Source organism: Phaethon lepturus, unplaced genomic scaffold (genome assembly GCF_000687285.1).
Source record: "Phaethon lepturus isolate BGI_N335 unplaced genomic scaffold, ASM68728v1 scaffold36620, whole genome shotgun sequence".
NCBI classification, from domain to species: Eukaryota; Metazoa; Chordata; class Aves; order Phaethontiformes; family Phaethontidae; genus Phaethon; species Phaethon lepturus.
In genome coordinates, this window is record NW_010510473.1 from 4,541 (window position 1) to 18,715 (window position 14,175).

At 37.4% G+C, this 14,175-nt stretch overlaps 1 protein-coding gene across 1 annotated transcript; it reads right to left on the minus strand.

Annotated features, from left to right (window-relative positions):
• On the minus strand, positions 1-13,879 carry LOC104614827 (solute carrier family 2, facilitated glucose transporter member 11-like). The gene is made up of 12 exons (XM_010297196.1): positions 13,862-13,879; positions 11,439-11,537; positions 9,662-9,822; positions 8,928-9,052; positions 8,537-8,666; positions 7,140-7,288; positions 4,270-4,457; positions 3,664-3,774; positions 3,454-3,555; positions 1,854-1,929; positions 1,224-1,351; positions 1-273 (listed from the first exon to the last, which is right to left on the minus strand). Exons 1-12 carry the CDS (start codon positions 13,877-13,879, stop codon positions 1-3), a joined length of 1,560 nt encoding a protein of 519 aa, XP_010295498.1.
• Between the last annotated feature and the right edge of the window lie 296 nt (positions 13,880-14,175).

Here is a 14,175-nt window from a genome sequence, read left to right on the forward strand (position 1 = left end):
TTAATTTAGAAGATGCTGTTCATAATTCTCATTAAAGTTCTGCTGCAGCTGTGAAATTACACAATTTTTTTTTAAATCATCATGGAGTTGTCTTCTTTCATACAGCTCCGTTTCCTTTATTTTGGTATTTCTTCCAAAATTAAGCTTGTGAAATTCCTTATCGATTTCCAGAAAAGATTTGTTTTTTGTCTCAGGAATTACGAGGAAGATGAAGGCAGCAACTAAGGAGCACTCCAGTAAGAACACCAGAAAACAATACTGCTTCAGTCCGTTCTGAAAATAAAATTTATTTGATTGCAACATACTTCAACTATAACAGTGGGTTTTGCAAAATAAAAATTTTTTTGTTTCCGTTCACACCTAACATTGCTGCTCAGATATTTTTAATAAAAATATGTTCAGCCTATCCTTACTTTACATGTTAACTTAATTATTTTTTTAAGATAAAAGGCTACCAAGTGCTGTGCAATACACTTGGTAGTCCTTCATTAAAAAAAAAAAATAAAACACATTTAAACACACACACTAAACAATTCACAATATAATGTCAAGTCAGCATTTGCTACTTTGCTGTCTCATATTTTAAGATTGTATGATTTACCTTTTTCTGAATGTTTGTTAATATTTTTCAATGTTATACATTAAAAAAAAAAAAACACTATCTTGCCGAGAAGCAGAGTTCAACTCGGAACTGTCAAATCAATATCCTGCTGTGTGCCGTTCCTGCATGTTTTGCTCTCAAGAATAAGTGCTAAAACTGAAAATACAAAGCTAGAACGAAAAGCCTATATTGTTTTTCCTAATAATCTTCCTGATTACAGAACCCTCTAAGTTTAGCGAGCTCTCAGAGAAGGTGTGAGTCACTAGCCCCAAGTACTACTTCTACTTTACTTTGACATAAAAGCACAAGGCACTATTAAGAAATGTGTTATCTGAATCTCAATATCTGATGAAGTTTTTCTAGTTTTGATACCTTCCCCATTTTTTAATCTGAACATGAAAATTGCCCCCATACACTCCTTTTAATTTTCATTTATGTTTTATTATTTTTTGTTGATCTCTCAAAAATATTTTAAGAGGGACTGAATCTAGTTATACTTGGTTGAGGGTTAGTGTGCATCCTATGTTTAAGTGTTGCTGTGTAAGAAAAAGCAATTTGATGGAACCCAAGAGAAGATTAAATGGGAGGTGAGGCTATTAGGAAATGTGTTATGCATACTTACCACTATAAAGGGAAAAAGCATTCCAATCGTGAAGAAACTAATCCAACTAATAGTCCCTCCTATCATGTAAGCAGCAGGACGTGAAGACTGTATAAATAATTCAGCTGTCAGGGTATTTGTTATGCCGCCTGGGGGAATGAGTTTCAGAAACAATAGGTTACTATGCTAGGTGTCCATTTGCGGTATTTCCAATGCCAGAAAAATTGAGTTGCTTTTGAATATGCCACTAGCTGACCTGATTCTATATTCTTAACAGCACATTTTTGAATCTACTGCCCATGTAGTAAGTGTCCTGAACTGTGGCCGTATTTCTGCAGCCCTACTGAGGGAGAAAGGGTCCCTTTTAAAGCATAACGGGCTTTTTCTTGCTTCTACTATGACTCGACTGAATTGAAGGCCAGAACTAAGACCACCCCTCACGCATAGCTGGCCCTGAGAAACATGTGCAGTAAGCCTCAGTTTCAGGCTATGGGAGACGAAACTGTTCTGGTGAGATGGGCTCACCCGTGTTCCTCAGCAGCCTTACCGCAAATACCTGCTGCCTGGCTGGCACAGCAGAACCGCCAGTGTTCCCCCCCGGGCCCCAGACACACATTTCACCACTTCAAAACATTCATTACTGTGCAATACCTGGTCCCAACCCAAAGCTCAAAATGAAGGCAAATATAGATGTCATGCTCACATAAGGCACCCACGAGTACAGTTCCTGGAACAGAAGAGAATGAGAAGGTTGAGTTCAGATTGTGATAATGCAGTTTTAAAGTTTGGCTTAACAGTTACATTTCCTTCTGCTATTTTATTGTAACTATGACTGACAGTTATTCATGGCTGTTTACAGCTCATGAATTTAACAGTGTTGCTTCAGAGAAATTAAATATTGTTCATTTAATAATTGTTTCCTAAATGGAGTCTAGTACTTCTGTTGAGATTTATAATTAGTCCTCTGAGGCTAAAAATTTACATCAATATTGAACACAACAATTATCTGTTGTTACTATTTTAACATTTTGTCAGTGTTAATTTTGGTATTTTATACTGATCCCATGAGTTAATTGTCATTAAGCACTTTCAAAGCATGAACAGACTTCACATTATTTATGTACACATAAATTTCAATAGTGTAGTAAAGAAACATTAGGATTACTATATACATATGAAATGGCGCATTAGAAAGACCAAACCTAAGCTTGAAATCCTGTTATTCAAAAGCAAACCAACAAAGGTACAGAAGTTACGATAATTAAACCTAGGCCTCTGCCTAGCAGCTGGCTCATTCAACTTTTTGCCTAGCCTAGCAGCTTGCTTTACCCCAACCGCACAGAAATTACTTAAGGTGCCTCTTCTGTGGCCTGCTCGACAACCCGTCTAGCTCCTAACCCTACTGTCCCTCCCAACACCAGACCTGCAACGTGACTGCATGTGACCCACCTGTTTAAAGCCAGCTCCAAACAGCTGGTGTGGATAGCGAAAGAACTGCAGCTCTTCAAGTCCTACCTTTGCCAGACAGGGGATTATCAGGGAACCAAATACTGACTGAATCGCGTTGCTTACAGTTGGACCTACACCTACATCAACTTGCTTGTATTACCCAAAGGTAACAGTAAATATTTAGTATAGTATGGTCTGCAAATGTAGAGATAGATTTCCTTTAAATGTTCGAGAGGTTTGTGGGGTTACGTTATTTGAGCTGATAGGGTATACAGAACAATTTATGATGCATCTCTTTAAAAAGCGGGGCAGGATGCTGTCTTTGCATGATAAATTTAAGGCACCAAGAAGATTTCTGGTGAGTTTCCACAGTTTTTATGAATTTACACTTAACGGATATAAGTGTCTTTTGAATTTCAGCATTTTTACAATATTTTTTGTTTGTTTGCTTTACAATTAAGTGACTGAAGTGGACTCTGATGCTTAATATCATCACTATGTAGCTTTTCATCCTAAAATTACTTCAAAAGCTAGGATAAACACTATTTTCTCATCACGTAAGTTTTGTCAGCATTAAACACAAATGCAGCTTTAAGACAAATACATGATCAAATCTTAGCTGAGAGCATTCTCTTATTTTAGGGAGTTATGGCTCCAAAATTGATCAAATCTTTCAACTGCTTTCATTTTTTATGCTGCTGTTTAAACCTATGCAGCTCTTATCTTCCAGCTTCTTTTGAGTGTCACCAATTTTCACTCACTGTAGTCATATCATGTAATATAAATGAGTCCTTCTTTACACCTGGTAAGTCAGAGAGAACGTTAAAACAGTGCTCCAAAACGTCATAAGGAGATAACCCCCAATGATGAGGTATTTTCTTCCCACGTAGTCTATCAGTAAACCCTGTGGACAAGACATAATTTTCTGTTACTATTGATCTCATATTTACCAATGTTCTTCAAGAAGAATCGTTATTCTTTATGCTAGGAGGTAGAATAAAGTGTTACTTACACAAGTGAGGGCTGTGAGGCATTCACAAGCTCCAGTGCCGAGTGTCACATACGGAATTTTTTCTGATGAGATCCCAGCTTGTTCAAAAATGTAAGTTGCATAGAAATAAATCTACAACAGAAAGAAAAACCCAGGGTGTTCCCAGTAGTTGTATCGTCGTCTGGAAACAAAGTCATGACATACAGATCAATGTATTTTATGTTGTGACTTATGAATTTGACATAAACAGCAAGAAGAATCTATTAAATTCATGTGTAGGTAAATATATTGTTATCATAAAAGCAAATATAATTATTCAACTTCCTGAATATAATACTTCACATTCTTAAACCAGACACAGTGGGATAAGCTGATCCACCTTCATTTACTTTTTCAGAAGAATGTAAACACAAGTATTAAGTCATTCTTTAAAGAAATTTACATATCAGAAACACAGAAATTTAAAAAAATTGGGAAAAAGAGAAACACAGAAATAATACAAAGATTCTTTCCCACTTATCCCATTTCTCTGAGCTTCTCCATGTGGATCCTTTGTGTTAATAAAAGGCTGAAAAACAGATGGAAATTTAGTAGTTATTTAAGCTGTTTGCATGCATGAAATCTTACAGCATTTATCCCACTGAGCTGTTGGCCCATAGCCATTACAATCACAGTAATGAGCTGCCATCTCACACCACGATCACTGAATAATTGCCAGGGCTTCTTGGGTTTCTCCCCATTTACGGCAAAACACTCCCGCTGTATGTCTTCCATCTCCCTTCGATACTCTGAAGAACCATGAAATCGCTTCAAAGCTAAAAAAAGAAGAAAATTGATTCTCTTATGTTTACCTATTGACCACAACTTCTAGAAAATAATCTCTTTCCACGATGACCTAGCTTTTGCTAGGATATGAAAACTTTCTGCTTTTAGGAAGCTAGGAAAAAAGTAATTTGCTTTGTGACTTGTTTTTTGCTTGCTGGTTTTCCAACATTTTTTTCTGTGGTGGATTTGGTGATTTCAGTAGCATTACTTTGCCTTTTTTTAGAGGAATATCTGACTTTGAAATACTCACCAAGCAAAACAATTTGAAGTGTTTTATTTCCCAACCACAGACCTCTCAACAGTCTTTTCATTAAAGGACACTCTAACCAGTTTGAAGTTTTCTGCTTAAATTCTAGGCAGATATCAAGTCTTTTGTTATGTCGCTGTCTTTAATTTTGCCAGTGGAATGCATTTAGTGAGCTGGAGTAAAGATGATGAGTTATTCTTCTAAGGCAAGTATTGTCAGAAATCATCTGGATGCAAGACTAGAATCTTTACTAATGGCCCTAAAACCTAGGAGTACATAACATCAGTTCCTCTGAAGTCTTCAAGGTTAAAAATATCATAAATGACAACTTGTCATCTTAAGGGCAAAAGTAGAACTTTTGATGATCCTGAAAGAAAACTTTCCAATGTTATTGTTTATCACTAACAGCGTAACCAGCTTGAAGCTCTAGCCATTTTTCAGTATCAGTTTGGGAGAAACCACAATTCTTGGAAAAAAACAATCCATGATTATGTTATTAAAAAAAAATTGAGAGGGAAAAACTTGAATAAGATACAGAGATTGCAAGTTTCAATTAAATTTAAAAAATTACATTTAATGAAGCCCAAACTAGATCATAATCTGAAAGGGACATTATAGTCATCTTGTCCATGGCTTCCAAATAAGACAGAACTAACTCAACAGGTCAGTTGTAGTTACAGTGCTTTTGCAGCTGTGACAGTCTACAAATATTTTTGCGCAAAGAGAGAGGTATTTTTATTAGATCAGCTGACAAGCTTGGGGCGGGTGCAGGGAAGGAAACAGGCCTGCAGACATGGATGGCTTTGTCTTAAAATGGAACTTTTTTGCCTGTTTGTTTTTTAATTACCAAGTATAATACAAGATTTCACCTCTCCCTGTGAACCCCGCCTCTTTTGTAATTCCTAACAAATTTTACCTTGGCCTAAAGACTTCCATGAATTAAGCCTCTTTAACTTCCTTTGCTGAAGATATTTCCACAAGATATACTGTTCTATCTATGAATACCTTTTCTAGAGGTAAAAATTCATATGTTCATCAACAGCACTTCAAAAGAAGTAACAGAATGAAAGCAAAAGAAGAAATGTTTTTCCTTTATTCATGCATACAATGAAAACTGAATTAAACACAACCCCATCAAATGGTAACAAGGTCAACTTCCTTTGTTCATTTCTCTCATTCCAGGGATCACAAGTGTCATTTTATGTCACTATGAACTATATCAGAATTATCGTACCAGATGGAAATAGAAACACTGAACACATTTCTGAAAAATATGTGATTGAGTATTTTATTGTCCAGATTTGTACACTGGTATCTCTCTTAATTTTTTTCTGTCCTCTCAATTTTATTGATAGTTAGTTATTATTTTAGAGAGGGTCTTTTCATATTCATTTAACAGACCTTCAAACTGAAATAATTAATCAGACCTGCTTACTTATAGTGACTAATACTTTCTTAGTCTTTGGAGTATTATTCCACCAGGTCTCTTTGGGAAGTAAAACACTATCCATGGTATGTGAGGATACAAATGGCTACCTCAGTGTCTTATTTTGGCATTCTATTGTGAAAAAAAAAAAAATCTTGCAATATTTAGTTTCTTCTTCCAGTATAAAGAGAACTGTGTATTTTCAGGATAAAGAAAATCATAACTAATCTGAATTTTTGTCTTTCAAATTCTTCTTGTAGTACATGGGCTTCACTTGCTCATTTATGTAGTACTGCACAGCTATCACATGAGTTATTTCTTGAGTAGGGTTTGAATAAAAGGAGAACAATCATAGATCTCTCAAAGATAAAATCAAGTGAAAAGTTTAAGCTGTCATAGTTCTCTCACATGATATAACAGGGGAAAAAAGGTATTTAAAAGATGACTAAATATTTAGAAAATGGAGGTTAAGGTGTTTTCTGCTCAAATAGGCAATTAATCACTTTTTTAACATCACCTCTTTTTCAGTAAAAAGCTCTCTGATTTTTCAGCTACTTATACCTTTTTATTATATTGTTTTTCATTATTTCTTACAGGACAAGTACAATAGTATCATCGAATGGAAGAAAATATCTGATGTAACTGATACTTAATCTGTGACATGACCTGAGAAACGAACAATCCAGTGAGAGGTTAAGTATTTCAGGTATGTTACTTCACCCAAGAGAAAAATTATGAAACCTTTAGAGATTTCATTGAAGAGTAACAAAACATGAACATATATTTCAAACGAGGTAAGTTTTGTTCACAATCCATTATAGACTCCTGAGCAGCACAATCCCTTTTTCCATATAAGCTCACTGGAGGAAAAACATGGGCTAAAAAGCACTTGGCGGTATAACTGTGTTGTGCTGATAAAGATAAAAGGAGAATCTGGAACCCAATATATTCATTGTACCCTTCTTAAGACAGACAGAAAGTATAAACGGTGTAAATTACCTTTGACACAGCTCAGCTCATCACCTCTGTCAATAAGAAGATATCTGGGACTTTCGGGAAACCATGGCAGGAATAATAGTTGGGCAAACGCTGGGAAACAGCTGCTGGATAGCAACAGAGGCCAATATGTTTCTCCACCTAATAATTCCCTGTGAGAGGTGTAAAAAAAGAAGGAAAACACACCCAAGTAATTAGCTGTTGGTGACTATTCTGAAGATTTTGGGGAGCAACACGTTTGTCCTTTGAGAAAAGTTCCCGTGTAACCAGTTAACTACGTCTTGTGAACCTCAGCAGAAAGAGGTTGGGAAAATATTTTCCAGCCATTCTGAAATCAGGTTTCACTCAGGAAGAGATGAGTGACACTACTTTACTGATGCTTATTGCTGTGTTTGTCTTCTTTTTTATTTTCATTATTTTCAGGTTTGCCTGCAGTGTTTTCGAGCAATGCCAGAAAGTACAAGCACAGAGCCTTCACCTTAAGGTCAGCAGCAGCATTTGCTTTTGAGAATCATACAATAATTTAGGATAGAAAGGAACTCAAGAGTCAGATGATCCCACCTCCCATTCAAAGCTGATCTAATGGTGTATTACATAGAAAGGAATCATTAAAATTGGAATAGTTAGAATCAGCAGGCTGACGTGTTGTGGGCAATGTAAACTTGTTAAAATAGAAAATGTATTGTATTTTAAGTACTCACCCTAGATTATGCAGTCTGAAGTTTATACTCTACTTACTTTAGCTGTGAAGTGCTACACAATATCTAGCAAAATCCGTTAATTCAGAAGATAGTAAGTAAAAAGAAAGACAAGACTAAGTGCTTTTGGTAGAGGGACAGACAAAAGACAGATAATGTGCTGTTGTTAGTCAGGGTACTCGCAGTTGCTCTTAGGGCACTGTAAAGCTTCTAGAGACTTCATGAAAGCAGCTTTTCATCTTGAGGTTTGGCAGGCTCTCTTCTTGGAACTTTTTAGAATCCAACTGGATAAAGCCCCGAGAAACCTCATCTGATCTCACAAGGGACAAAAACAGCAGTAGTGCTACAATGCAGAAATTATGAGCCTTTTGGTCTCAAATCCTGTCTTATGAACATCTACTGTCTCCAGCAAGAAACTGGCAGAAAATACCAACTCAGCATAAATATATCTGTTTTACTGATGCTGTTCTGGCTGACCCATCAGAGCTGAGAACACTTCCCTGGGGAGAGAGCACAGACGGTTTGCAGGTGTAGGAAAAATGTGACAAAGACAGGGTTTTCTTCTCACAGGTAGACCTTCTGTGTGAAGTTGATTCACTAACGCTACAATGGCCACAATGAATGTTTTGCAGGGAGCTGCGGGGAACTGGAATTCTATGCATGCAAGTAATGCAAGGCAGGGAAAAAAAATGCATTTCTAACCTCAAACCAATTATTTGTCCTGTCAGAATCCCCCCAGTCAGAAAGATGGAACTCCCCATGGCCATGCCACCTCTAAGATGTCTTGGGGCAACCTCCCCAATATACAGAGGCTGCACACAGATCCCAATACCTGCAAGTAAATGGAAAAACATTTTCCTATTAACAGATTTTGCTTTGAAAAGAGTTACTGAACCAAAACATGTAGGAAACAGGACTTAGTTAATTCCCTATTAATTTAGCTGACTAAATGACAGTTCGGCTACAGAACATTTTTGTCATCGTATCTACAAAGCAGCATACAAATACGTATCATAATACCTAAAGAATCAGCAGTAATAGTAATTTATCATTCACCACAGTTTATTGAAATCAGGAATAGGAAATCATTCACCTGAATTTATGCCAATCAAAAACCTTCCAGCAATCAGTAACTCAAACAATCCCGTAGGAAAACTGATCCCCATTAAAATGGAGGCCAGTATTGCTATAATATTATTCATCAAAAGAGCTCCTTTCCTGAAGAGGAGAAGAAAAAAAAAACAAGAAACATCAAGGGAATCTGCCATAGCATGTTTTTTAAGAAGTTTTCCTTCCTGGTAATACGGGAAAAAATGGCCTTTATGCTGAGGAAACGTGCTATTCACTGGAAATCCAGATATCTGACACAACAATTTACTCATATTTTTTAAAAAGTCTAAACAAAAGGATAACACATAAATATGACAGAAATGCCTGACAAGGTAGGAGTGGGGTTTTGTTAATTTATGCTGTATCTATACAGAATGTACATGAAATGTTACAGATTACGCAGCATGTCCTTACTGGCATGAAGGTGCAAATGTGTATGGGGGACCTGTGTTTCCTACCATACAATATGTGCATACTCCTACTTGGATTTCAATAACTGTAATGGAAAGACTAGAACTGGAAGGCTATATTTCAGGGCTCATCTTTTTAAAGTTACATTGGAACAAACTGTTAAAATTCTAGTAGAAAACTCTGCTTTGAAGTGAAAAACATTTATAGTCACCGAAAGCACATTTTCTCACACTCTTTTTCCATTTATTCACTTCATATTCCAGTGAAAAAGCAGGAAAAGAAAACATGCCTGCTGCTAAAACTCACCTGCCTAGCCGAATCGCCATGCTGCCTCCAATAAGGGCTCCACACAGGCCTCCAAGTGAAAATATAGAAGCGATGACAGACCAAAGAAAAGTCAGCAAATCTAGACTTAGTTCCTTGTGATAACGACTAGTCCAGGTTTCATTTAAAAACCTGTGTATATGCTGCAGTAGAAAAGAAGGATGAATGTGTAGCATTATGTGTAGTGCTACAGCGTAGTACTTCAAATAACTTGCACCTCAATCTTGAAAATCAATTCTGGGAGCTAACAAAAGCTATCATGTGAGTTGTATTATATTAAAAACACCAATGACTAGCTGAATCTTCTTTGACCACAATACCATTTCCTACTCCCCATACATCTCAAAGACTGCTGAGCAGCTTTGCTTTCATGTCCTACCTCAGGAGAGGCTGTATTCCATTAGAGGAGAAACATAACTTTTCCATATACTGCTACGAAAGAGCTTTGAGGTCCTTCTGAATGAAGGGGGACAGAATGGATGGGTACATCCTATGGTTTTTTTAGAAACATCTCAGAGGACAGAGGTCTCACGAAACCTAAAAAATTTAACTGTCAGGAGAGTCATTCTGACCTGATTTAAATCTTCCTGCCTTAGTGTAATCCAACAATTCATAGTAAAATCTCTTTCTGGAACTCTAATATTCCTCTGCTTTTCTTACAGTATTCATATGTCAGAACTTTTAAACTGTTATTCTACATGCTTGGTTTCCTAAAATTTGTCTTTAGAAACCTTTGAACTGACATGTATCTGTAATAAGAGGCTCCTGTTCTTAGCCAGCAAACAAAGACTTAACAGAAGAACAAACTTCCTGGACTCTGCCTCTGTTTCCAGCATATTACATGTTCTTTCACAGAGAGCTTATTTTATCCTTTGTAAAAAGCATGCAATGTTGTAGAAAATTCAGTCTTCACAGTTTCACAAGAAAATAAATCAGCTGACAGCAGAAAATGATACCCGTTACTTTCACAAGACCATTTGCTCAGATCCTCAAGGCCATGGCAATGGACCCAAAAGTAACAAGTAGGTGAAAATACCTAAGAGATACTCAGACACTACAGATGCAACGTTTTGACTTTCTAAGATCTGTCTCAGTAAGCTGCCTTGTGATAGACAACCGTAACTAGCCTTTCGCCCTGTTATCTAGTGATAGGGCATGTGGGAATGGTTCAAAGCTGCGTCAGGGGAGATTGAAACCTGACATTAGGAGGAACAGTGGTGACATTTTACAGAAAGGGTTGTCAAATACTGGAACAGGCTTCCTGGAGAGGTGGCTGATGACCCATGCCTGTCAGTGTTTGAGAGGCATTTGGACAATGCCATTAAGGTGCTTTAACTTTTGGTCAGCCCTGAAGTGGCCAGGCAGTTGGACTAGCTTATCGTTGTAGGTCCTTTCCAGCTGAAAATGTTCTCTCCTGTTCTATTCTATTTTACTCTTAATGTTCTGGCTATTTTATTAAAAAGTGTAACTGGAAGATGTTACTTATTCATTCAGTTAATCCTGCTAAAACAGACTTTAACAGGGGTATTTATGTGGCATATTTGACACTTTTATCTGACACAGAATACCTCTGATGGGAGGTACTCACAAACAAATTCACATGAAAGCCTTTCAGAAATCAACAAGTCCTTCATACAAGAGGAAAATTGCTTTGGTTCCCTCTGTGATCACAGTAAAAATGCATTTGGCCTCTTGGCCAATTAGACAAAATACCTCCATTACTGTAAAACAATCTTGTGAACAAGAGACAATATTTTACCTGGGTGGGTGCATTGATAATGGAAACATTATACCCATACTGAAAGGTCCCTCCAATTCCAACAGCACAAACAGCCAGAAACAAGGTCCAGCTGGGGAACTAGAGAACAGAAGAGAGTAACGGGCATGAGAAGAGATAGAGCCTTGAACCCACATGCATATAATATCTAGAAGAAGAGCACAGTGAACTATAGCATGTATTTAGTTTTGAACAGTGAAAGTATTTGTTTAGAAAACTACATAAACTCTCAAACACTCGCAGCAGGAGAAACATTTCATGCTGACTTTGGCCATGATCACTAATGTCTTTTAGAGATGCAACAAAAGTATCCAGATTAAGTGTAGGCAACTCAACCATTGCACTGCTGACAGCATATTTACTGAATTGTGTAAATGCTTTTTGCATGAACCATGCTGCTCATGGTGTCTATTTTTTATGAAAGCGTGTTAGGCCTGTTTATGTTTCGTGTTAGAAGTACAATGAGTCAGTATAAGAATTCAAATCCCAATTTCTATGACTCGCATTTCATCTGAGATGTGAGAAATAACAGTATTTTATTTCCCTCGGCAAGTCCTCGAGTTGATTACTGGATGCCTGCAAGTTAGCAGGTGCTACACCTCAGTATCTTAAATCACAACATATTGTTCACTGATAATAGTATTCAATCTAAAGTTTATTAGCATGTATTTTCAAATTTTTCAATATTGATTACCTAGTTACATTCCTAAGTTGGTATTTAGGAACTAAAATTAATAGATTCACAGACTTACAGGTTTTAAGGTCAATAGAACCCACTATTATGATACATTCTATTCTCAAGAGAGTCAGTCATAAAACATTATACTTTAGATGAGGCCTCTGGGTCAGACAAGATCTCTAGAGGTTTATACAGTGTCTGGCTTTCTGATGTGATGCTTTTTTACTCTACTTTTTATTGAACATTATAGTATTAAAAATAACATCTAGTTCAAATGTTTTTTCATTAAAAATTAGGTCATAATTTCATCTCACAGTATTGTTTTGTCTAACTTCAGCTGGACACAACAATGTCTCCTATATCAAAGGCACTTCTGTGATCTAATTTCCTCTTCATAGATGAAGATTGTACATAGTTTTTTTTATAAGCTTGTACTTCCTGAATTTCTCATTGTAAGGTATGTAGACTAGTTCTTCATCATTCCCATTCTTGGTCCAGTTCCCAGAAATGTTGAGTTATTCCAGATGCTATACTGTATTCTGAAAGAGCTGTGTCTTTCCTGAAGATAATTAACCTAAAATTCCTTCATTCAGGACTGAAATTCAGAAGAAGTTGAAATAGATCTTATGAAAGTAAAATCTTATTAATATCTCATTACGGTTTTCTAAGAATAAAAAGTGTTTCTCTGAATGACAACCAAAGCGATGAAATAAGAGTAATAAATAAGGGCTGCAGCGAATACAGTAGAAAAAATAAGACTAAAGGGGGTAAATATAGGTACGGCACACTCAGACCTTTCTATTAACCAAATACTGTCAACATATTTTGTGTGTCTCGCAGGTACAACCTGGAATCTAGAAGAGACAGAACACAAACAAACAAACAAAAAACCCCAGAATCATTAACTTGCATCACCTAACTTACATTTTGTTATGACAACGCTGTTCTTCCTGCCCAAATCCATCTGCTCATTACACTAACATGCTATGTGACACTGGAGTTTGGGCCCCAATTTCTTAAAGCACAAACAACAGCCATACCTGTTCTATAAGCTACTTAACTCCTGACAGTTTAGAAGCACTTGCACCTCATTTCAGAAACATGCCACAAAGAAAATTAAATTTACATTCAATGTAAAACATAAGAATCAGAAAAACGTGCTTTTACAGCTTCTATTTTATAACAAAGCGAGATGTCTAAGGAAAACACAAAACTTTACAAGCCTGATGATCTAATTTTTTTTTATTTAAAAGTAAACATGAAACAATCAGAGAATTTACATTTGTGCACCATTGTTAAAGCCACAAACTCTGCAGTATCCATCTTCAGAGGCCAAGACAGTTCTGCTTACCTTGCTGTGTGGGCTAGACCCTCTCAGCAGGGGCTGGTACTCCATTCTTAGCAGGGGCTGAATTTGATTTCCTTTGCAAAATTTAGTAAACTACACTACAGAAATAAAAGGTGCCAAAGAAATGAAGTTATTATTGTATTAAAACACAGATTTTTGTCTTCCATCTCTAGCCACTGCGATTCTTCTCAATGGTTCATGACTTTTTGACAGAAATGTCCAACTTTCATAAAGCCTTACTGTAGCTACAGAGAACTTTCCCATGTTTAATACCACAGCACATGCGCTTTCTTCATTTAAGTCAGAGCAGAAAACATACCCGTTAGTCACCCGCTAGCCGTAGCTTTCAGCTACTAAAGAAAACGGCAGGGCAATTACCTTCTGCTTTGGTGTCATACCTCCCGACAGCTCCCAACTGCAGCACTCGCCCGACGCTCCCCCACGGCTAGAGCCCACGGAGAGGGGGAAAAGCTGCGGACTGAGCTCCTCATCTGACTGGGATTTGGCTGCCGCGCGGGCGGCCCGCCCCAGCCTAGCGGTTCTGGCTGCCGTCCGCGGAGATTACGCCAGGCCGCAGACAAAGCGGGTCTGTCTCGACGCTCCCGCGGGAGCTGGAGCTTTGCCGCTGCTGGGGAGGGCAGGGGCCTCGGGGCTCCCGCTCCCGGCAGGGACAGCCGCGCCCTACCCCGCCC